This window comes from Macaca mulatta, chromosome 10, assembly GCF_049350105.2.
Source record: "Macaca mulatta isolate MMU2019108-1 chromosome 10, T2T-MMU8v2.0, whole genome shotgun sequence".
Classification (NCBI taxonomy): domain Eukaryota; kingdom Metazoa; phylum Chordata; class Mammalia; order Primates; family Cercopithecidae; genus Macaca; species Macaca mulatta.
This window is the reverse complement of record NC_133415.1, coordinates 102191663-102215672: the sequence shown is the minus strand read 5'-3', so window position 1 is coordinate 102215672 and position 24010 is coordinate 102191663. Positions and strand designations below refer to the sequence as shown.

Below are 24010 nucleotides of genomic sequence, written 5' to 3'. Positions count from 1 at the left end.
GGGAGAGGAGAAAGGTGATCTTAATATAAAGCCCAAATCTCTTCCTCAGATCTCATCAGGCTCACCCCGCTCTCCCGCTCTCACTCATGCAGCCCCAGCCACACTGAGTTTCTTTGGGTTGCTTGATATACCAGGCTTATTCCCACCCAAGGCTTTCATACGTGCTGTGCCTTCTGCCTAGACTGTTCGCATCTTTGAATGACACACACTCCTTATTTTTAAGTCTCAGCAACCAGACACCTCCTAAGAGAGGCCTGCCTTGACCACTCGGCCTCCTGTGGACACCCCTAGTGCTTCTCCATCGATCCCCCTGGTTTGCTTTTCTCCGTAACTCACAGCACCTAACACTATCTGACATCACCTTGCCTCTTTCCTGGTTTACATTTTTGGGTTTTTTTGGTCTGCCTCTCCCTACCAGTTCCATGAGGCTGGGAAATTTTCTTTCTTATTCATGCAGCACCCTCAGCAACTAGCATAGCACTTAGTAGTGCTCAATAAGCACATGCCAACTAAATGCACAGGAACTGGAACTTAACTGAGAGAATGAGGAGTCGCTGCAGGGCTTACAGCAGCTCTGTGGCTTGCTCAGCTTCTTATTCTCTCCTTTGAACTAGCCATATGTTGTGGGGATGGAAAGCAATGGGCCAGCATGGGCAACGTGCAAAACCCCATCTCTACAAAAAATACGAAAAGGGAGGTTGAGGCTGCAGTGAGCCAAGATCACACCCCTGCACTCCAGCCTGGGCAACAGAGTGAGATCCTGTCTCAAAAAAAAAAAAAAGAAAAAAGGCCCGGTGCAGTGGCTCACGCCTGTAATCCCAACACTTTGAGAGGCCAAGGCGGGTGGATCACCTGAGGTCAGGAGTTTAAGACAAGCCTGGCTAACATGGTGAAACCCTATCTCTGTTAAAAATGCAAAAATTAGCTGGACGTAGTGACCTGTAATCCCAGTCACTCAGGAGGCTGAGGCACAAGAATCGCTTGAACCCAGGAGGCAGAGGTTGCAGTGAGTCGAGATCGCAACATTGCACTCCAGCCTGGGTGACAGAGCAAGACTCTGTCTCAAAAAGAAAGAAAAGAAAAGCAATGGGCTTCTGTTTATGGAAAGCAACTTTTTATATAAGTTTATTGAGGCTTTACTTTACATATCATACAATGCGCACCCATTTCCAGCATACGATTCGATAATTTTTATTAAATTTTACCAAGTTGTGCAGCCTTTGCCCTAAATCAGTTTTTAGAACATTTTCATCCTAATGAGATCCTTTATGCTCATTAACTGTTAATCCCTATCTCCCACCCTGGCAACCACTGACCTACTTTCTGTCTCTATAGATTTGCTTTATCTGGACATTTCATATAAGTGGAATCATATAAGTGGCTTTTTGTGTCTAACTTCTCTCACTTATCATAATGTTTTCACGGTTCATCTGTGTCGTAGCAAATATCAGCACTTCATTCCTTTTTATGGATGAGAATATTCCATTGTATGGATAGCTGCATTTTGTTTATCCACTCATCAGTTGATGGACATTTGGGTTGTTTCCACTGTGGGGCTATTATGAATACCACAGCTATAAACCTGCATGTTTATGAAGAGCAATTTGCAAGCCCTAAACACTAGGTGCAGCTTCCAGCTTGCCAAAGCTTCTAGTGTTACTGAACAGTATTGACCGCAATGGGCTGTGTGACTGTGGGCAAGTCTCTTCCATTCTCTGCTTGAGTTTCCTCATCTTCCCAGCGGGGAGCTTGAGCCCTTTTCTGTGCCCCAGTCTGTGCCTCATCCACCTTCCTGGAACAGCAGAGAAGTGTGCAGAGGCCACGATAAACAGACCTTAGGCCTCTCTGTGATCAACCACCAGAGTCAACAATTAGGATGAGGAGGGCCTGGTTCCAGCACTCCTGGATTCCACCCTGGGGATCCCCACCTGCCAATCTTTTCCCCCAGAGGACCAAAGCCCCCTCTCCCATTTGGTGCAGACAGGTAGGCTCCAGGATCCAGAACCTCTTCACAGGGAATTTGAGGACAGCCTCCCAGTCTCTGGTACTGGCTCCTGCCTCTGCTCCCCGGGTTCCTGGAGTTCTGCCAAGCCCAACTGGGCTCAGATCCCAGAAAAGCAGAGGCCTGTCCAGGCCTGAGCTGGGGCCGGGAGGACTCCCAGGTGGTGGCCAGTTCCCCACTCCTGGGGCTTATCCCAGAAACCAAATCAACACAGTCCATCTGGGTCCACAAGCTATTTAGAGGATGCATGCTGCCTTAGGCAGTCACTGGGGTCTATACACCTACTCCTGGTTCCAAAAGCAACCAGCACAGAGGTTAGGGGTGGGGCTGACCATAAATTATCTGAATAATAATTTATTTATTTGAGACGGAGTTTCCCTCTTGTCACCCAGGCTGGAGTGCAGTGGCTCGATCTCAGCTCACTGCAGTCTCCGCCTCCTGGGTTCAAGTGTTTCTCCTGCCTCAGCCTCCCAGGTAGCTGGGATTAAAGGCGCCCCCACACCTGGCTAATTTTTGTATAGTTAGTAGAGATGGGTTTCACCATATTGGCCAGGCTGGTCTTGAACTCCTGACCTCAGGTGATCCGCCCACCTCGGCCTCCCAAAGTGCTAGGATTACAGGGGTGAGCCACCACGCCTGGCCCTGAATAATAGTTTAATAACATTATATATTAGGTAGCTTTTAGGTGTCAAGTGCTCAGTTACCTTCATCTTCATTTTAGAGAAAAGGAAACAGAGGCTCAGAGAGGGGGAGTGACTTGTCCAAAGCCACACAGCTGGGGATTAATAGCCCTGGGACTCAAACTCAAGTCCAAAATCAGCTTATAAATAAATGTAAAGAAATGTGGAGAAATAAATACTATTAAAGTTTAAAGTAACTGTGCCACTAGCTAAGGGCATTTTGAATTCATTGAATTCTCACTGCAGTCTTGCAATGATCCCCGTCTTACAGATGGGGAAACTGAGGCACAGAGGGCTTAACTCACGTTGGGAAGTTCCCCAGGCAGGAAGTGTGGCCCTAACTCTAAGGGCCTCATTGAGTCTGGAAAAGAAAAAGGTCTTGCAGGTGGGGCCGGGAGGAGTGGGTCAGGGGAGACCCCCACACTGCATTACCGCACATGCTGTGTGATGCACATTCACACAGACAGACGCCAGGTATGCTTCGAACCTCCCAACCCAACCCTGAGCAGCAGGCACTCCCCCCTACCCCCACACCTTGGGGTCCAGTAGGGCCCCTGCCCCTGCTTTGCTCGTTTCCTAGGCCTCCTTGGGCTGAGGGATGGGGAGAGGGAGGGCAGTCTCAGTACAAAGTGGGTGCCTGCCTTAGGTCTGGACAATAGCTGGGTGCATAATTCATGCATCTGTCATCAGAACATCAATTATGTGGGCCTTCCCTGGAGTTGTCTGGGGGTTAGAAACCAAAGCAGGCTTCTCCTGCTAGCCTCTGGGGGAAAATAGGACCTCCCAGCTCTTAAAGGAACAGACTCCCCGGGAATCCATTCCTCCCTGTGCAGGCGCCCTCCTGCCAGAAGTCGCCAGACAAGAGCAGCTTCCTGTAGGGCTCAGCCCAAAGCCCACTGACTGACCTCTCTGACCCAGTCCGTGTCCCCAACTCCACAATTGTGAGGGGCTGACTATTGGCATGTCCCAGAGTTTCTCAACCTCAGTACTAATGGCATTTCGGGCTGGATCATTCTTTGCCATGGGGGCTGTCCTGTGCATTGTAGGGCATTTAGTGACATCTCAGACCTCCACCCCCAAGATGTCGGGAGCACCCCCCCACCAGTTGTAATGACCAAAAATTTCTGCCAAAATTGCCAAGTGTCCCCTAGGAGTAAAAATCATCCCCTTAAAAACCACTAGTATGTCCTCATTTTACAAATAAGGAAACTGTGGCAGTGAACATTTGGATGCCCAAGGCCATCCCACCAATGAATGGCAAGAGCTAGAATTTCAACTCCAGGACCCACACTCCTCACCTCAACACAGGAGCGCTAAAAAGTGTGCTGCCAAGATGTTATTCCAACAATCACATATTTATTTTGGTGAATATTTAATACATATAGCCCTGGCATGAAAAATCAGCAATTTTGCATATTATTTCTTAGAATAAAGCTAAAATGAAACAAAGAAGGTGAGTAGGCTTTTTTGATTTTTTGTTTTTACCATTAAGGAAAGAGTGATACAAGTAGCAAAATACATACAGTATAGCGTCAAAACTGAGGGAAGTCTAGGAGCAGTGGCTCACGCTTATAATCCTAGCACTTTGTGGGCCCTGGTGGGAGGATTGCTTGAGGCCAGGAGTTCAAGACCAGCCTGGGCAACATAGTAAGACCCCATCTCTACACAGGATAGCCAGGCATGGTAGCATGTGCCTGTAGTCCAAGTTTCCTGGGAGGCTAAGGCAGGAGGATCGTTTGAGCCTAGGCATTTGAGCTGTGATTGCACCACTGCACTCTAGCCTGGGCCACAGAGGGAGACTCTCTCTCTTAAAAAAAAAAAAAAAAAAAATAGCGCAACAAAATGACAATTTAGGGACCCATACATTCTTATTGAAAATCATACAGAGAAACCAAGGGATGAAAAACTGCACACAGAGGTTGTCTCTGGAGTGGGAAGGACACAAAGGAAGTGTCAGTGTTACTGCTGCCTATTCTGTCTCTCCATTTGGGTGGTGGGTTCTAGGTGTTCGTTTGATTATGGTTCATAAATTATATATAAATTAGGCCGGGCGCGGTGGCTCAAGCCTGTAATCCCAGCACTTTGGGAGGCCGAGATGGGCGGATCACGAGGTCAGGAGATCGAGACCATCCTGGCTAACATGGTGAAACCCCGTCTCTACTAAAAAATACAAAAAACTAGCCGGGCGAGGTGGCGGGCGCCTGTAGTCCCAGCTACTCGGGAGGCTGAGGCAGGAGAATGGCGTAAACCCGGGAGGCGGAGCTTGCAGTGAGCTGAGATCCGGCCACTGCACCCCAGCCTGGGCGGCAGAGCAAGACTCCGTCTCAAAAAAAAAAAAAAAAAAAAAAAAAAAAAATATATATATATATATATATATATATAAATTAGGTCTACTTTTGTATATATCAAACGTTTTATTTTATTTATTTTTGAGCCAGAGTTTCGCTCTTGTTGCCCAGGCTGAAGTGCAATGGCATGATCTCGGCTCACCGCCACCCCCACCTCCCAGGTTCAAGCGATTTTCCTGCCTCAGCCTCCCGAGTAGCTGGGATTACAGCCGCCTGCCACCATGGTTGGCTAATTTTTTGTATTTTTAGTAGAGACGGGGTTTCACCACGTTGGCCAGGCTGGTCTTGAACTCCTGACCTCAGGTGATCCACCTGTCTCGGCCTCCCAAAGTGCTGGGATTACAGGTATGAGCCACCGCACCCGGCCTCAAACATTTCATTTTATAAAATATTACAGAATATTTCTTTTTCAATGGGTGCAAATCAAGAAACTCAAAACCTATTTTTTTAAACATAGGATGTGTCAGACTTAACTACAGAAAAAAAATCAGAAGTTATAGAACCCCTGAGGCTGGGGAGGCACCACACCTCAGAACATTCCCTTTCATCTTCAGAGCTGGCCCATCAGGGCACTGGCACTCTCTTGCCCCCTGTGGCATCCCAAGTGTCTAGCCTAGTGCCTCACGCAGAGTAGATGACCAAGAAATATTTCCCAGGCCAGTGCAGTGGCTCACACCTGTAATCCCAGTGCTTTGGGAGGCCAAGGCAGGAGGATAGCTTGAGCCCAGGAGTTCCAGACCAGTCTGGGCAACAAAGTGAGACCCCATCATTACAAAAAAAGTTAAAAATTAGTTGGGCTTGATTGTACTCTCCTGCAGTCCTAGCTACTTGGGAGGCTGAGGTGGGAGAATTGCTTGAGCATGGGAGTTTGAGGCTGCAGTAAGCTATGATTAAACCATTGCACTCTAGCTTGCGCAACAGAGAAAGACACTGTCTCTTAAAACAACAACAACAACTGAATTCTGGTCCTGACCCTTCTACTTCTAGCTCCATGAACTTGAGCAACAGCCAACAAATACGTGGGGAGCGCCTGTTAGGTGTCCCACCCTGGGTCAGGTGCTGGGGGCCCACAGATAAACCTCAGAACCCATCCCCATCCTCCCAGTGCTGACTGATTCTGAGCAGCAATAAGCACACTCACTCACGTGCATGCACACACACGCACGCACACGCACGCACACACGCGCACGCACGCGCACACGCATGCACACACACACGCACATCTGTGATGGGATATGAGTGGTAAGTATCCCCAAGGTATGGTAAAATGGTGAGGAAACCCAAGGATGGAGCAGTCAACCCTGCCTGGGGAAAGCAGGGAGAACTCCAGAGGGAAGGAGTCGCGTGGGCTGGATTTGAAAAGATGGATTGGAATTCACCAGACAGTGAGCAAGAAGCTTGGACATACAGAATTGACCAATGATAGTGTGTGACTAGAGGAGCGTGAATTTTGAGAACCCGTGGCAGGAGTGGCCAGAGAGAGGGGTCAGAGTCAAAATGAGAAGGACTTGACAACCATGTGTCCTTCCTGGGGATTCATTGCAGGGCCAGAAACCTCTCACACTCACCCATGCAGCATTGGGTTGACTTACAGGATACAGCAGACAGTCTCAGAACAAGGACAGAAGGCAAAGACCGAGACTGGGCCACCCCAAGACTGGGTGATCTGAGTGGATGGGGTGATGTGGGCTGAGATTTCCCCTGTGATGACAGCTGGCATCTATTAGACACTCACCATGTGCTGCTAGAAGCTGTCCTAGCATTTTGCCTGTGCTAACACATTTCATCTTCACAGCAGTTCTCTGAGGTAGATACTGTTATCAGCCCATTTTCTAGATGAGGAAACTGGGGCTTAGAGAGGTTAAATAACTTGCTCAATGTAAGGAAATGGCAGAGAGCTGAGGCTTGAACCTCAAACAGGCTGACACCAGTGCCTCAGCTCTTAACTGCTGCCCTCTGCACCTTGCTATGGCCCTCCTGTGGTCCCCACTCCTCCTTCATCTGCACCTTCCCTTCATTCTCTGCCTTTTCTTGAAGGTTCAGCTTTCTTTGTCTTTTTCTTTTGTTTGTTTGTTTGTTTGTTTTTTGAGATGGAGTCTCACTCTGTCGCCCAGGCTGGAGTGCAGTGGTGCGATCTCGGCTCACTGCAACCTCTGCCTCCCGGGCTCAAGCGATTCTCCTGCCTCACCTCCCAAGTAGCTGGGAATACAGGTGCAGCCGCTATGCCCGGCTAATTTCGTTTCTTTCTTTTTTTTTCCTTTTTCTTTTGTTTTCTTTTGAGACAGGGTTTCTCTCTCTGTCACCCAGGCTGGAGTGCAGTGGTGTGGTCATGGCTCACAGCAGCCTCAACCTCCTTGGGCTCAAGAGATTCTCCTGCCTCAGCCTTCCAAGTAGCTGGGACTATAGACATGTGCCAACACATCCAGCAGATTTTTTATTTTTTGTAGAGACAGGGTCTCACTGTGTTGACCAGGCTGGTCTCAAACTCCTGGGCTCAAGCAGTTCCCCCACCTTAGCCTCCCAAAGTGTTGGGATTACAAATGTAAGCCACCATGCCTAGGCTAAGGTTCAGCTTTCTCTGATGTTTTTATGGCATCTCTGTCCCCTACATTTGGGAGACAGTTGCTTGAGGATTGGGCTTATCATGAAGCTGATTCAAGCCTAGATTCTACTTAACATTTAATTCAGGGACTCACCCTCCTGTAACCCACTCACTGCCTGGGTTCCTGAGCTCAAATTTCTCAAAGGTAGGTTGGCTAAGCCCCAGTATACAGATTGGCTCCGCCTAGATTTTTTATCCAAACTTCGTGCTCTGATCAGTGGCAGCCAGGATCAAATAATACAACCACGGTGACCAGGCCCCCCTTTCCCACTTAGCAGGGTCAGAGGAAGAGAAAGGGAAAAATCTACAAAAGTAAGACAGGTATAGGGGACCCAATAGACAGGTTTAGGGGGTTGGATTTTTTCATGAGGAGCCCTGGAGATTTATTAAGCAAAGGAGTAGTGTGATTGGATTTGTATTTTTGGAAAAAAAAAAAAAAAAAAGACCCTCAGAGCAATTGATTACATCTGTTTGCTTTCCTGCACAGTCTGTAGACTGGCCTAGATTCCATTAATTTCAACATATATCCATTGAGCCCTTTCTCTGGGCCAAGCCCTCTTCTTGATCCAGGGCACTCGAAGGTAGCTAAGCTAAGGTCTTTAGCCCTCAAAGGCACATAGTTCCAGTCAAGAGTTAACATGGGCCCAGAATGTCTGTGCCTCCCTAGGAATTACCTGCAAAATCTTGAAAGTCTAGGCATTTTTCCAGCAAAAGGTTAGCTTTCATCTGATTTTTTTTTCCTTTTGTTCTTTTATAGAGACAGGGTCTCACTATGTTGCCCAGGCTAGACTCGAACTCATGGCCTCAAACGATTCTCCTGCCTAGGCCTCCCAAAGTGCCAGGATTACAGACATGAGGCACCATACTCAGCCACATCCGATTTTTAACACAGCCTTAAGAGCTCATGTTCTTGGGTCACCCAGACCTGGGTTAAAATGCTGGCCCTTCCACTTACTAGCTGTGGAAACCCAAGTGTCCACATCTGTTCAATGGAGCTAATAGCACTGAACAGGGTTATTATAAGAATGAAACGAGCTATTTCATGGAAAGTGCCTAGCACACAACGAACACTCAATCAAGGATAGCTATTACCATTAGTATCATCTCCATGAAGGTAGTTCCCCACCCAGTGCGAGCCACTGGTCTAGATCAGAAGTCAGCAAATCATGGTTCACAGGCCAAATTCGGTCTACTGTCTGTTTTTGTAAATAAAGTCTTATTGAAACACAGCTATGCCCATTCATTTATGTATTATCCAAGGTTGCTTTTATGCTACAGCTACAGAGTCGAGTTGTTGCAACAGAGAATGCAGTGTTTCAGGGCCTATAAAATGGTTACTATCTGAAAAAGTATGTTTGAACCCTGGGCTTGCTGATAGCTTTAAAACATTTCATTTCTCTGGGCCTTGGTTTCCACATCTGGACAATAAATGGATTACAACAAATTCTCTTTTTGGCTCATTAAATGACTAGTGAGATGTGAAAATGCTCTTGAACATTGAGGAGTGCCCTGTAGATCCAGGGTGTTATGATGATCATCCCATGAGGTGGTTGATAACTAAATCCCACTCTCTTCTCCTCACAGATCCTTGCCATAATTTCCATCATGTTCATCGTTCTCTCCACCATTGCCCTGTCCCTCAACACGCTGCCTGAGCTACAGAGCCTCGATGAGTTCGGCCAGTCCACAGACAACCCCCAGCTGGCCCACGTGGAGGCTGTGTGCATCGCATGGTTCACCATGGAGTACCTGCTGCGGTTCCTCTCCTCGCCCAAGAAGTGGAAGTTCTTCAAGGGCCCACTCAATGCCATTGACTTGTTGGCCATTCTGCCATACTATGTCACCATTTTCCTCACCGAATCCAACAAGAGCGTGCTGCAATTCCAGAATGTCCGCCGCGTGGTCCAGATCTTCCGCATCATGCGAATTCTCCGCATCCTTAAGCTTGCACGCCACTCCACTGGCCTCCAGTCCCTGGGCTTCACTTTGCGGAGGAGCTACAATGAATTGGGCTTGCTCATCCTCTTCCTCGCCATGGGCATTATGATCTTCTCCAGCCTTGTCTTCTTTGCTGAGAAGGATGAGGACGACACCAAGTTCAAAAGCATCCCAGCCTCTTTCTGGTGGGCCACCATCACCATGACTACTGTTGGGTATGGAGACATCTACCCCAAGACTCTCCTAGGGAAAATTGTTGGGGGACTCTGCTGCATCGCGGGAGTCCTGGTGATTGCTCTTCCCATCCCCATCATCGTCAATAACTTCTCTGAGTTCTATAAGGAGCAGAAGAGACAGGAGAAAGCAATCAAACGGCGAGAGGCTCTAGAGAGAGCCAAGAGGAATGGCAGCATCGTATCCATGAACATGAAGGATGCTTTTGCCCGGAGCATTGAGATGATGGACATTGTGGTTGAGAAAAATGGGGAGAATATGGGTAAGAAAGACAAAGTACAAGATAACCACTTGTCTCCTAACAAATGGAAATGGACAAAGAGAACACTGTCTGAAACCAGCTCAAGTAAGTCCTTTGAAACTAAGGAGCAGGGATCCCCTGAAAAAGCCAGATCATCTTCTAGTCCTCAGCACCTGAACGTTCAGCAGTTGGAAGACATGTACAATAAGATGGCCAAGACCCAATCCCAACCCATCCTCAATACCAAGGAGTCAGCAGCACAGAGCAAACCAAAGGAAGAACTTGAAATGGAGAGTGTCCCTAGCCCCGTAGCCCCTCTGCCCACTCGCACAGAAGGGGTCATCGACATGCGAAGTATGTCGAGTATTGATAGCTTCATTAGCTGTGCCACAGACTTCCCTGAGGCCACCAGATTCTCCCACAGCCCTTTGACATCACTCCCCAGCAAGACTGGGGGCAGCACAGCCCCAGAAGTGGGCTGGCGAGGAGCTCTGGGTGCCAGTGGTGGTAGGTTCGTGGAGGCCAACCCCAGCCCTGATGCCAGCCAGCACTCTAGTTTCTTCATTGAGAGCCCCAAGAGTTCCATGAAGAATAACAACCCTTTGAAGCTCCGAGCACTTAAAGTCAACTTCATGGAGGGTGACCCCAGTCCACTCCTCCCCGTTCTAGGGATGTACCATGACCCTCTTAGGAACCGGGGGAGTGCTGCAGCTGCTGTCGCTGGACTGGAGTGTGCCACACTTTTGGACAAGGCTGTGCTGAGCCCAGAGTCCTCCATCTACACCACAGCAAGTGCTAAGACACCCCCCCGGTCTCCTGAGAAACACACAGCAATAGCGTTCAACTTTGAGGCGGGTGTCCACCAGTACATTGACGCAGACACAGATGATGAGGGGCAGCTGCTCTACAGTGTGGACTCTAGCCCCCCCAAAAGCCTCCCTGGGAGCACCAGTCCGAAGTTCAGCACAGGGACAAGATCGGAGAAAAACCACTTTGAAAGCTCCCCTTTACCCACCTCCCCTAAGTTCTTAAGGCAGAACTGTATTTACTCCACAGAAGCATTGACTGGAAAAGGCCCCAGTGGTCAGGAAAAGTGCAAACTTGAAAACCATATCTCCCCTGACGTCCGTGTGTTGCCAGGGGGAGGAGCCCATGGAAGCACACGAGACCAGAGCATCTGAACTGCCCCACCTTGGAGGAGAGACTTTTGGGTGAGGTCCAAAGAGGAGAGCTGTCCAGCTTACCTGCCACAGAGCTTTTCTGCATGAACTCTGGAACAGAAAGGCCCTGTAAAGCCCTCAGAGAGAAGAGAGACTCCAGAGAAGGCTCCCTAAGACCTTGAGAGCCATGACAGGTCCATCAGCATGAAGTTGGCCAAGCCATAGGGCACAGCACCTCCTTGTAACAACTCTATTGCCCTTTTTGGGAGATGACATGAGTGTAACTCACAGCCACCACTACCACCACTTTAGACAGGACTGAGGCCACATACTCCCCATTCTTCTCTCATGGCTTTCCATCTCAGCCTTGGAGGGCAACATTTCCAATCCTCCTGGCTTCAGCTGGAGAAGGATGCTGGAACAAGCGGCTGGTGTTGAAAGAGTGGGTTGACCAATTTGGTATTGAATGTTGCCCGGCCACCCCTAGGAACACCTGTCCATCACCTCCTGGATGGATTCCACTGTTAGACAGCTACAGGGAATGACTGGTCACGGGGAAGTCTCTGCGCCATAAGCCACGATCCCAGCTCAAAACCCTTACTCAAATGTCTTCATTGACTTCAGTATTCCGTAGTACCTGAGATTTTATTTTGAGATACCATCAGGGTGAGTTGCACCACTTGTACTCAATTCTAATTGCCCCCTGGCAATCTGGGAAGGGTTCAGAAGGTGGGAACCCAGCCAACAGCATGAACTCAGAGCATTGCTTTAGGGTTGGAGGAGGAACACGCTTTCTTTACATCACTAGTGTAGACTCAAAAGATATGCAAGTGTCAAATATGCAAAAGAAATAGTTTATTCAAAGAGACTGTGTGTTACTGAAGAACAGTATAAAAATATGATTTTTTTTACTTGCAAAAATGAAAGGAAAAAAATACCCCGCATTGAAATGCCCAGTTCAGACTGAATAATTCCTGCTGCAGCAAGGAAAGTACCTACTATAATAGAAATTCTGTTTTGTTTTCTGTGGTTTTCAAGTTAAAAAAAAGTTAAAATAAAAAGCACTTTATGTTTTTCAAAAATAGGTTCTGCCAGGGACAGTGTCAACATCTTGCACTTTAAAACAAGCACTATTTCCCGTGAGCCAATTGTTGGGACTGTAGTTGGATTGTTGCTACCTGCCTGTTTCTGGCCACCGTGGGTAATATTGTGCTGGTATTACTGTCTGCCATATCAAAGTCTGTGGGCTCCTTCCCCGCCCCTCTGAAGCCTTCCCTTAACCCTCATGGGTCAGGAGGGGTTCTTGCCCCTTGGGTGGGGCCTCTCATGAAGTCGAGTATACAGGAGACATGCACATCTCAAAGGACACAGTGACAGTTGGACATTGGGTGTTTTACTTTGTTCTCTTTCTTGTCAACCAGCTATTGGTTTTTCAGTGTCACTGTCTGTACTCAAAGCTCAACTCTCCTTCCTGCAGCCATCGATGCAGCCAGTACAGACAAAAGCAATAAGTATTCGTGTGCATCCTGAGTGGTTCTGGTGTATTTCTTGGTGTTGGTTTTCCTGTCCTAGTTTGATGACCTGACATTGTCCTGCCTGCTTTTAGTCCAACAGCATGGTGTTGTTGGCCGTTCCTCAGTACAGTGGCATTGGGTTGAACCACTGATGAATACAATGCTATAGTGTTGGCTCACCTGTCAGTAAAGATGACATGTTATTGGTCTGCCTGTCTGTAGTACAATGGAACAATGTTGTTCTCTTAATGTAATATTGATGGATGATGTCCCAAGTACAATAGTGTAGTTCTGCTTATCCTCAATACAGTAACAGGCATATGTCTTCCCAATGGAAGAAAGATATAGTATTGGTTCACCTAGTCTTAAGTCTCAATATCATCTGTTGCTGGTCTGCCTGTTAGTACAATGGCATGATTCACCTCTCAGTACACAAATATCATGGAGCTGTTCTGCCTGCCCTTCATACATAAGGCATAAGGTTGAGCCACCTGCCACACGTATGATGAGATGGGATCATTCCACCACTTTTAAAAATACGTCTTCTCTGCTGTATACAAACCCAATTCATAACACTTCTCAGCATCTCCAGAGACTGTGGATCCCCCCAAGAGGGAGCAGCCCTGTTCTTTGCTGCATTAACAAAGAAAACGAGAACGTCACTCTTCCTAGGTATCTTCAGAGTATTCACGCAGCAACTACAAAGGGACTTAGGGGCAGGGAGAGTGTGAGGGCGTCCTGTGCCAGGCAGAGGAAGCAGCACTCCCAAAACACTTTGCTGAACATGCAGTCTGAGCTGGGGGCCTCTTGAGGAACAACTGTGGGACAGTTCTCCGACCATCTCACATGTCTCTTCTTTGTTTTCATCACCATTAATGTCCACCATCAGCACAAATGTGAAAATTCAGGGAAAAAAACAAATGCTTTTTGATAAAAGTAAATAGTTGTGATTTCCAATTCAGATATTTTTAGAGCTGATGCTATCTGTAAAAATTAATAATAATGATAATATAGTCTATTTTACATATCAGGAAAGTGAACATGTTTCAATATAGCCATATATATTGAGAAGGAACTTACCACCCCTTCTTCCAGTCGAGGCATTTCATTTGTTGGTTGAAGCAGATGAGAAGTGTACAGATTGAACATGATTTGTTTTTTTTTTTTAAAAAAATGGAAACCAATTGGTGCAACTCTCCTTGTAACCAAAGGCCCTTTCTGCCTTCTGTGGTCATGTAGGACCTGGCCCTTCCTTCCTTGTGCATTTTGTCCGACCTTAAAGTAGCATTTTATTGAGTCACTTTTGAAAGACGAATTCAGAAGTATCATTAAGAACCTACCTTTTCAGGCTTCATAGCCAGAGTCCTATAGAGTTCTTATAGAAACAGAATAATTGAAATTCAGCATATACTATGCCTTAGAAAGTATTCCGTTTGGGTTCGACTGGGTTGTTTTTTTTTTTCTTTTACTTGCGTGTGTATGTATTGGGGGAGTATAGCTTTTATTCTGTGCTCAATTCGAAATAGAGTATTATAAGTTTTCCCAGCCCATCCACCCGCTAAAAAAGAACATATCCAAATTTTAATATGCATCCACCCCACCTGTACCTACATGTGTGAATACACACACACTGGGGAATCTACCTAAGAGTCTTCACTGAGAAGTTCACTTGATAGAAAGGTCTTGATAGAGAAGAGGAAAGCAATGGTCTGAAGGCAAATCCTGCTTTAACTTGCTGGTCCATTTCCCATTCATTCCTGAACCAATGAGAGCAGAAAGAAACAAGTCAACCCAAACAAGCAAACTAGGGGCTGGACGCGGCGAATGGATGCTGGTCAGTTTGGCGAATTCACTGAAACTCATCAAGAACCCAGCTGAACTTGCGTTCCAACTTACACCATTATCAGAAAGGGCTAGGGACCAGGTAGCTATGTGTCCCAATCACACGGGGGAGAGTCTGCCACCAGCGGTGAGAGAGGTGGGGAAGCTTTGGAGGAGACAGTATATTCACCTTTTTATCTTTGGGTAAAAGAAACCAACAGGACTTTGGTGCAGTAGATTTCTCAGTGCCTTCTTTAGGAATTCTATCTTAAGCACACTTCAAGGGGAAAGATAAAAGGAGGAGAGAACATTTGTTCCCGTGAAGTCCCTTTCTCCAAAGGACTGGGGATCAAGAAGGAAGAAGAGTAAGAAGGAAAAACGACAAAATCCTGAGGAGGCCATTTCTTTTAACCCACCCAGCTTGCCCCTGAAAACTGCTGGTGACACAAACTTTTTCAAACTGACTCCCAGCTTCTCCATGTGTCTTGGTAACTGTAGCCTCGTCTCTGCCCTTTCTCCTAATAAGATCCATGTTTCTAAGGAGAAAAACAAAACAGTATTCTCTTCTGTAAAACTGTAATGTATTGTTGATATTTGTAACTATTGTATATTTCTGTCTTGCTCCAGTCCCAGCTGGAGTGTCTAGTTCCATGGACAAGGGGATATTTAAAATTCACCACGGACAAGGGCCACTAAAGCCAGGTCTCTATTGCTAATCTCTCTCCTGTTATTTCTCTACCAACTAATCTCAAGTAACAATACCCCAGGCTTTTTTCAGCCTCAATTCAAGTAACTTTGAATCAAAAGAGAGCAAGGCAAAAAGCCTCCGGACGTGCTTCTTTGGGAAAGGACTTTTTTTGTAGCTGCAGAGTGGGAAGGAGGGAGAAGGGGCTCCCCTGAGACCCCGGCAGGACAATGGAAAGCTTCCAGTCCTGAGCTGATGTTTCCTCACCTATCACTGCTTATAGGACAGCATCCAAATGCTTTCATGTCGCTCAGCCCAGGCAACCCAAACCAGTCCTGGCTACACCCAGAAATAAGAGTTACCTCTGCATTTTCTGTTGCCATTTTTCTGGCTCTAGAAGTATCTGATGCGCGACTATGTCATAGAATGTCCACGCATCTCAGAGTAGTCTATTTTTCTGTTCAGATAAAATATATATATATATGTATTTTTAGCAAATTTATAATAGGGCAATTGAGTCTGATTTCTTCTTTTGTAATACAGAACAATATCTTAGGAGTTTCATTGTTGGTCATTATCGTAGCTGATGTTTTCTGGTCTTTTGCAGTTCCTACCATTGTCCCTTGGGCTGTTTGGGTTTTCTTCCTTTTGATTCTGATTTCTTGAGGGTGGGGAAAGACTTTGGGGTCTGACTTCCTTGTGTAGGCATTTCTTGACACTAGGCCTGGAGTCTGTCAATGCTGTGAGTTTCCTCATTCAACTCTGTGTGTTTCTCCTATTCGTTGTTCTTAAGAATCCAGGGCATGAATGCAGGAATGAGACCCAGGGAAGCGGAGCTACAGATGGCCCTCAAAATCAGGATGGGATGTGGGCTGGTTTCGCTTATATCCCACACCCCTTTAGGGATCTGAAGGGACTGAGTTTTCTCATCCTCTCTGGGGAACCAAAAATCTCATGCAAGCAAACTCATCACTGACATTTCTGAGATCCAGAACACATGTGAGTCCCTCCTGGCTGGGCTGCTCCCATGTCCAGCACCCTGTCAGCCTGTAACGTCAATCAGATCTGAAGGTCAGAGCTTTTTCAGGTTCTTGTGAACCTCACAAGAACATGCTGGGCCTCAGATCTCACCGACTTGTTTATCAGTTCCTTGTTTCAATCTGTTTATTTATTTATTATTATTATTATTATTATTATTATTTTGAGACAAAGTCTTGCTTTGTTGCCCAGGCTGCAGTGCAATGGCACGATCTCGGCTCACTACAACCTCCTCCACCCAGGTTCAAGTGATTCTCATGTCTCAGCCTCCTGAGTAGCTGGGATTACAGAAGTGCACCACCACACCCGGCTAATTTTTGTATTTTCAGTAGAGACAGAGTTTCTCCGTGTTGGCCAGGCTGGTCTTGAACTCCTGACCTCAGGTGATCCGCCTGCCTCGGCCTCCCAAAATGCTGGGATTACAGTTGTGAGTCACCACCGCACCCAGCCCATTTCAATCCATTTCTAACAGCTTCACCAAAAAACAGTGGCCAGATACCCTTGCAGCCAAACCCTGAGAAGAGATGCCCCCAAATCTGTTAGCTCATCTCCCCTTCCCTTGCCAGCTGCTTGGCTCCATAGAGCAAGAGGTGTGTGGCAAGGACAGGGGCAGTTTTCCAGCTTCCACCTATCCACGCCTGGGGGAGTTTTGGACGGTCCTGATAATTAATTCCACGAGGCAGTTTTCAGCCCTGGGTAGGCGGAGGACATCTCACTAGGCAGGATCTTCAGCAGAAAGTGATTCTCCATCCGTCAACTCACGCAGGAAGATGAAGAAAGCCCAAATAATCTCCAACTGGCATTCGCTTAGGTTTTGGTATCCCACCCACCCCACTGTCAGCTGCAGGGCTCAGGGCTCTGCCTAGAATCAGAAATTTGAGCCAAACTGGGACCCTCAGATGGCAGTGAGCCATCCCATCGGATAACTGCCAAGAGGAAGCCAACTCAAATATGAATTGTATTATTCTGGACTGTGACCCTGATCAGAGTTCTCCCACCCCAAAAACCTCTGATAGTCTGGTTTGAACCAGAGTCAAATGAAACAGACAAGATTTTTTTTTCCTTTGCACAAGAGCAACAAAAACAACAACAAAAAAAATGTCTGCCAGTAGTTTCCTGGGTTTGATGCCCAGATGAGCAAACACTGTTGCCTATGGCTGTTGCTGTTTTCATCAAGAAAGAGGTTATATAGTTTGCATTTCCATCCACTCTCCCCGATTTTATCTTAACCTAGAATTTCTCCTGAACTTCCCCAAATGCCAGCTTGAATTTGGGTGGGGCTCCATTAATCGAAGGAACCCTCATCTTCACTTATAAACCTAATTCTCTGTTCCTCCCTCCAAAGATCCTGAAAAGATCTCCTAAAGGCTGGCCAGGATGGGGTGGAGTGGGGCAGTGCATCTGAAGAAAAAAACCACTTAGCTGCCAGCTGGCTGTATGCAAGTTCTCCGAAAATTTCTATTGTGTGAAAGGGATGGGGTCAATTTCAGCTCAAATTAAGGAAGCACTCCTAATAGGCTGGGTTGTCTGACCATGGAACTCAATGCCATGGTGGACAGTGAGCTCCCTTATATCACAGATGTTTAAAGAGAGGCTGGCTAGATGGTGTACAAAATGGGCATTGCAGAGGGGCCCTAGCATTGCATGGAAACTGGGCTGAACAACCACAGAAATTCATCTTTGTTTCTTGGGGTGTGTGTGTGTGTGTGTGTGTGTGTGTGTGTGTAGGTGGTTTGAACACTCTGGACACAAGCTCAAGCCACTGAGGCAAAGGCATGCAGCACAATTAGCAGGAATACAACTTCTGGGCTTTGGAGCTGTCAGAGGGTGTGCCCAAAACACAAGTCTGCTTCCTTCCGGCTCCCTGTCTTGGAATATTTTAATGACTGTCAGTCACCAATCCAACCCATCCCCAATGGCCTACCAGGTACCACATTGGGATAAGACTCATGCTACTTCCCCAGGCCAGCCAAGGAGCAATCCACGCTGTTCCCCATCCCTGGCTGGCTGTTTTATGGTGCTTCAGCCCCTCCACCCAGCTCCTGTGCCCTCATGAGCCTGGGGCTTTCTGTACAAAAGATGCAATGATATCTGTTCCCCACTAGCCATCCCCACAGTGAACAACTTCCCAGGCAACAGCAAATTGCCTGGGAACAAACCCATTTCAAAACAAATCCATTCCAAAAGGGCTTGTTTTTCTGGTAAATCAAATAAGAAATCCCACTCAAGACCTTTGAAAGTCCCCATCGATGAAAAAAATCCAGAGGGGTCAAAAGTGAAAGGCAGCTTTTAATCCAGTTTCACAGCAAAACCAGGCTCTTGGCTGCCTCCAGGCAGAATGCCTGCTCTCCTGCAGCTGTGGCCTCCATCCCAAATCAGCCTGTATACTGCATTCTCCAAGGAAAGCATTTGACAAGAGAGGGTTTATGCATGGTGGGTTGGGAGGAAGTGACACTTCAACCTCAGGGTGAACCCAAGACCGGTTGATCTTTAGTTGTTTTACTATGAGGTTAGGCAGGATGATATGTTTGGATGGGTAGAATGAGCAGCCGCCTTCCTCTGAAACCAAAATAAAATAAAAACCAGTTTTCAAGATTCCTCCCAATTCTTCACTGGAGGCTCTGCCCTGCAGAATCACTCAAGTTGCAGCAACCCAAGGAGGCAACAATAAGATAATTCATGAAAATGTAGGAAACTCCCAATTCCGTCCCATTAGGATGCCCTCAAGGGCCATTCAGGGGGATCTTCCTGTACTTCCTGCTTCCCTGAGCTGAACGAAGATTGGAAAGAGGCAGACAGCAGAGAAGATGCCCAAGAAACTCTGACATCTCCACAGCTTGGCTCCATCCCTTGGACTTCACTGGGGTTTGGGCCTCCCTCTTGGTTGAGCTGAGTGTGCCTGAGTGGGTGGGAACAGGGAGGATTCTCCAGGCCTATCTTGATTTCAGTCCAAGGTCAAAAATTGAGAATCTTATTTTCTGCACCAGGAACTCAGGGTTATCCCCAACCTATGCCCTTGGCACATGATGGTCATCCAACCTGTGTTTTTATGAGTGAGTGAATGTGTGACTGGTTGGCCTCTGAGTGGACGACTGGATGCGTGAATGTATGAGTGAATGGGGGAATTAACGAATCCCTACCTAACGGCAAAGAGAAGAAAAATGAGGAGCCCCTCTCCCACTGAAACCCATAACTGCCCCATCAATGTCATCTGTTCTTTGACTCAAGATGACATCTCAATTTGATGCTTGTAGGCCCCAAGCTGATAAGGACCACAGCCCTCTCAGAGCCACACTTCCTGGGGGCCCACAGGGCAGCTCCGGCCTCCTTCCTCTTCCCCTACCCTGCATTTCTCAGCCTCATGTTCTATTTTAGCTCACGCATGACCCATGGGGGTGACCACCAAGTGGTTTTCCAATGGACTAAGCCAAGGGTTCGAAGTTGGGACTTCCCTTGGTCTGGGACTTGCTGGGGCAGAAACACAGGAGCTGACATCTGGAAACTGGATCGCATTCCCTGAGCCATGGGAGTCCAGCTGGATATTAACGCCAGCCTGCCCTCCAGCTTTTAGAGCCGAAGATCTTTTTTCTGAGCCCCAAAGCCGTCATGATAGTATGCCCCCAGATTCCATCAGCTAAGACCCTGTCTCTCCCAGGAAGTCGTGGTGTGAGGTTGGGGCTTTTCTGCCAGTAAAGCCATTCTGATCACCCCACCCTTGACAGGGGCCAAGCCAATCACATTAGCCATAAATGACCAATGTCCTCAGCCACTCTTTTCTCGGGGGTGCATTTGTGGGTCCTATTCATCTCTCGTCAGTTAACGTCTCTAGTCCTTCCCGTAAAGGTGAAAACGAGCGTTGCACATGTGCGCAACACACACACACACACACACACACACACACACACACACAAACAAAAATCCCAGTGTCTTTTTATGCATGTGGTGAGATGAAATTGTGATCTTTGTGTGACCTCCAGCTGCTGTCTTGTCTTGTAAAATATGTCCAAATGTTTAAGAATTTCTAAACAAATGGTCCTTTAATGAAGTCTGCAGAGTTCAATAAAAGGTATGGAAAAAACAAGCCTGGTGGAATTTATTTTTTGGAGGGCACAGGGAGGTGAGATGGGAAGCGCTGTAAGGGGACTTGAATCGGGGATCCTGTCTCTAGGCGGCATCAGCTTTTTCTGGAAGAGGGAGGACATGAAAATATAACTGGTTTGTCACCCCTGCTGTGTAAGCCAGTGGTAGCCCACCCTATATGACATTCATGAATCAAAGTTCCAACTCTGGTCATTTAGTTCTCATGTCAACTATGCCTGGGCATCTCATTAAAAACTATCCCACAATAGAAGGTATAAGCTCAAATGAATACTAGAGCAGAGCAGGTAACATAAATGAGTAAAGCAACCTAACTAAGAGACATAAGGGGGTGATGGTGAGTGTGGTAAAAAAGAGAACACACACCCTGTCTAAAGGGGTGAACACTATTCATCTCCAACTGGTTGTTACCCCATAGGGATGTGGGCCCAGCAATGCTAGATCTTTCTAAGAGAAGTCAGAAATCTGGATTTTTACAGGAAATACCCAACTTTTAAATGTTAGCAACTATGGCTGGGCATGTGGCTCACACCTGAAATCCCAGCACTTTGGGAGGCCAAGGCAGAGTTTGAGACCAGCCTGGCCAACATGGTGAAATCCTGTTTCTACTAAACAATAAAATAAATAAAAAACGAAAATAAATAAATATTAGTGACTAATTCCATTTTTTGTAGTCCTTTACTGGCCAGATGAAATATATCTGTAGGCAGACCAGAGCCCATAGGCTACCTTTCTGTGATCCATGCCTTACTGATAGGGCTCAAAGATTTCTGTACTTGTGTTTTAGGGGGTTTTGTTGTTGTTTTTGAAACATAGTCTCACTCTGTTGCCCAGGCTGGAGTGCAGTGGCACAATCTCTGCTCACTGCAGCCTCCACCTCTCGGGTTCAGGCAATTCTTGTGCCTCAGCCTCCAGAGTAGCTGGGATTATAGGCACATGCCACCACACCTGGCTAATTTTTTGTATTTTTTAATAGAGACAGGGTTTTGCCATGTTGGCCAGGCTGGTCTTGAACTCCTGGCCTCAAGTGATACACCCGCCTCAGCCTCTCAAAGTACAGGGATTACAGGCATGAGCCATGTGCCCAGCCTTCTGTATTTATCTACTGCTGTGTAACAAATTACCCCCCCCAAACTCTAGCAAGTTGAAGCATTTATGATCTCGTCGTTTTTGTGGGTCAGGAGTTCAGGAGCATCTTTAGCTGGGTGGTTCTGGCTAGGGATCTCTCACTAGGTTGCAATCAAGACACCAGCTGCAGTTCTCTGCTTGACTGGGATGAAAGACCTGTCTCTAAGGTGACTGAGGAGGCCTCAGTTCCTTACTGGCTGTTGGCAGAAGGCCTCGGTTGCTCACCATGTGGACTTCTCCATAGGGGTCTTGAATGTCCTCACAGCATGGAAGCTGGCATCCCCCAGGGGCAGTGGTCCAAAAGAGAGGGGTAAGGAGAAAGGCGCAATGCATCTTGTGGCCTAGTCTCAGAAATCAGAAACCATCACTCACACCAAATTCTATTTGTTAGCAGTGAGTCACCAAATCCAGTTCACACTTAGAGAGAGGTAATTCTACCTCTTGGGGAAAAAGGATCAAATATTTTGTGGACATATTTTAAAATCATTACCTCTCAAAAGCGCATTGAGTGAAAAGGGTAGTTTCCAGACTTTAGGATGTCATAAGGTAAAAAAAAATTTTATTCTTATTTGTCTAGAGATGTGGTCTCACTCTGACACCTAGGCTGGGGCACAATGGTGCAGTCTTAGCTCACTGCAGCCTTGAAATCCTGGACTCAAGCCACCCTTTTGCCTCAGCCTTCCAAGTAACTGGGACTACAAGTGCCTACCACCATGCCCAGATAATTTTTTATTCAGCTTAGGGAAGTGTATAAGCCTTGCTGACATTTTATTTTGCCAAGTAAAGATGTGGAAAAAGTGACTATCATGTACTATATATTATCTTAGTAAAACAAAGGATATATCAAACCCATCAAATACACAATCTCAGAATAAAGACCAACCTGAAAAAAACAAAACTTCTATTATGTCTTCCTTTCTTTCTTTCTTTCCTTCCTTCCTTCCTTCCTTCCTTCCTTCCTTCCTTCCTTCCTTCCTTCCTTCCTTCCTTCCTTCCTTCCTTCCCTCCTTCCCTCCCTCCCTCCCTCCCTCCCTCCTTCCTTCCTTCCTTCCTTCCTTCTTTCCTTCTTTCCTTCTTTCCTTCTTTCTTTCTTTCTTTCCCTTTTTTCTTGAGACTCAGTTTCACTCTGTCGCCTGGGCTGGAGTGCAGTGGCACAGTCTCGGCTCACTGCAATCTCCGCCTCCCAGGTTCAAGCAATTCTCCTGCCTCAACCTCCTGAGTAGCTGGGATTACAGGTGCCCGCCACCACACCTGGCTAATTTTTGTATTTTTGGTAGAGAAGGGGTTTCACCATGTTGGCCAGGCTGGTCTCAAATTCCCAGCCTCAGGTGATCAGCCCGCCTTGCTCTCCCAAAGTGCTGGGATTACAGGCGTGAGCCACCACACCCAGCCTTATTATGTTTTTTTAATAGATCAAACCTTCTCAAACTCAGCACTACTGACATTTAGGGCCAACTCATGCTCTGTTGTGGGGTCTGCCCTGGGCACTGTAGGGTGTTTAGCAACATCTCTGACCTCTACCCACGAGATGCCAGTAATACCTCCCCCTAGTTGCAACAACCAAAAATGTCTCCAGAAATTGCTAGATGTCCCCTGGGGGACATCACCTCCAGTTGAGAAGAGGTACAAAACTCTCAAATCCAAAAGGTGCAATGAAAAGTGAAATTTCCCTTACACCCCTGCACCCCCGTCCTCCTGTCCCTAGAGGCAATTATTGCCACTAGTTTCTCACGTATCCTTCCAGAGATCATTTCTGCAAACACACACACACATACATATACCCGATGTGTAGCGTGTGTGTGTTGTTTTGTTTTGCTTTGTTTTATTTTACCCCATACAAAGAGTAAAAGTGCCATATACACTGCTCTGCATCTTGCTTTTTTCATTTAATGTATCTTGGAAATCATTCTGTATTAATACACGAAGAGCCTCCTCATTCTTCCATAGCCTATGTTGTGTTCTATTATAAGTGGTAATTGCCAGTCTCCTACTCCTGAATGTTCAGTTGCTTTCAACTTTTGCTATAACAAACAGTGCTGAAATGAATGGCCTGTCAGCCGTTCCTCTGGGCTCTGCCTTCAAAATAGATCGGGGATCTGCATTTCTTGCTCCTCCACTGCTGCAGCTTGGGGCCAGACCACCATTGTTTATTGCCCTCATATTGTACTGTGTCCAGACCAGCTTCCCTATTTCTGCCCTTGATCTTTCAGGTTCTTCTCAACATAATGGCCAGAGGGGTCCTGTCAAGCTCTGTCAGTCTGATCATGTCACTTTGCCATCAAAACCTTCCAAAGGCTTTCCATCACATGTTAAAGGCTTTCCGTCACATGTTAAATAAAGGCTTTCCGTCACATGTTAAATAAAGTCCAAAGTCACTGGCTTGGCCTGCAAATCCCTACATCCACTGGCTCCTGCATGCCTCTCTATTTCATCTCCCATGGCTCTCACCCAATGGTGCCTGCTCTAACATCCTGGTCTCCTCACTCTTTCTCAGACACACCCACTGTGAGCCCACCTAATG

The 24010-nt window shown here is 46.9% G+C and overlaps 1 protein-coding gene across 2 annotated transcripts in view; it reads left to right on the top strand.

Moving 5' to 3' along the window:
* The window catches only part of KCNB1 (potassium voltage-gated channel subfamily B member 1), a 119017-nt gene extending 100172 nt beyond the window's left edge, over window positions 1-18845 (top strand). Inside the window, exon 3 of one of the 2 annotated variants that reach the window (XM_077948397.1) lies at window positions 9217-18845. In XM_077948397.1, the coding sequence (XP_077804523.1) occupies window positions 9217-11226 (2010 nt within the window). In that variant the 3' untranslated portion in view covers window positions 11227-18845. 2 annotated transcript variants of the gene reach the window in all.
* Window positions 18846-24010: the final 5165 nt, after the last annotated feature.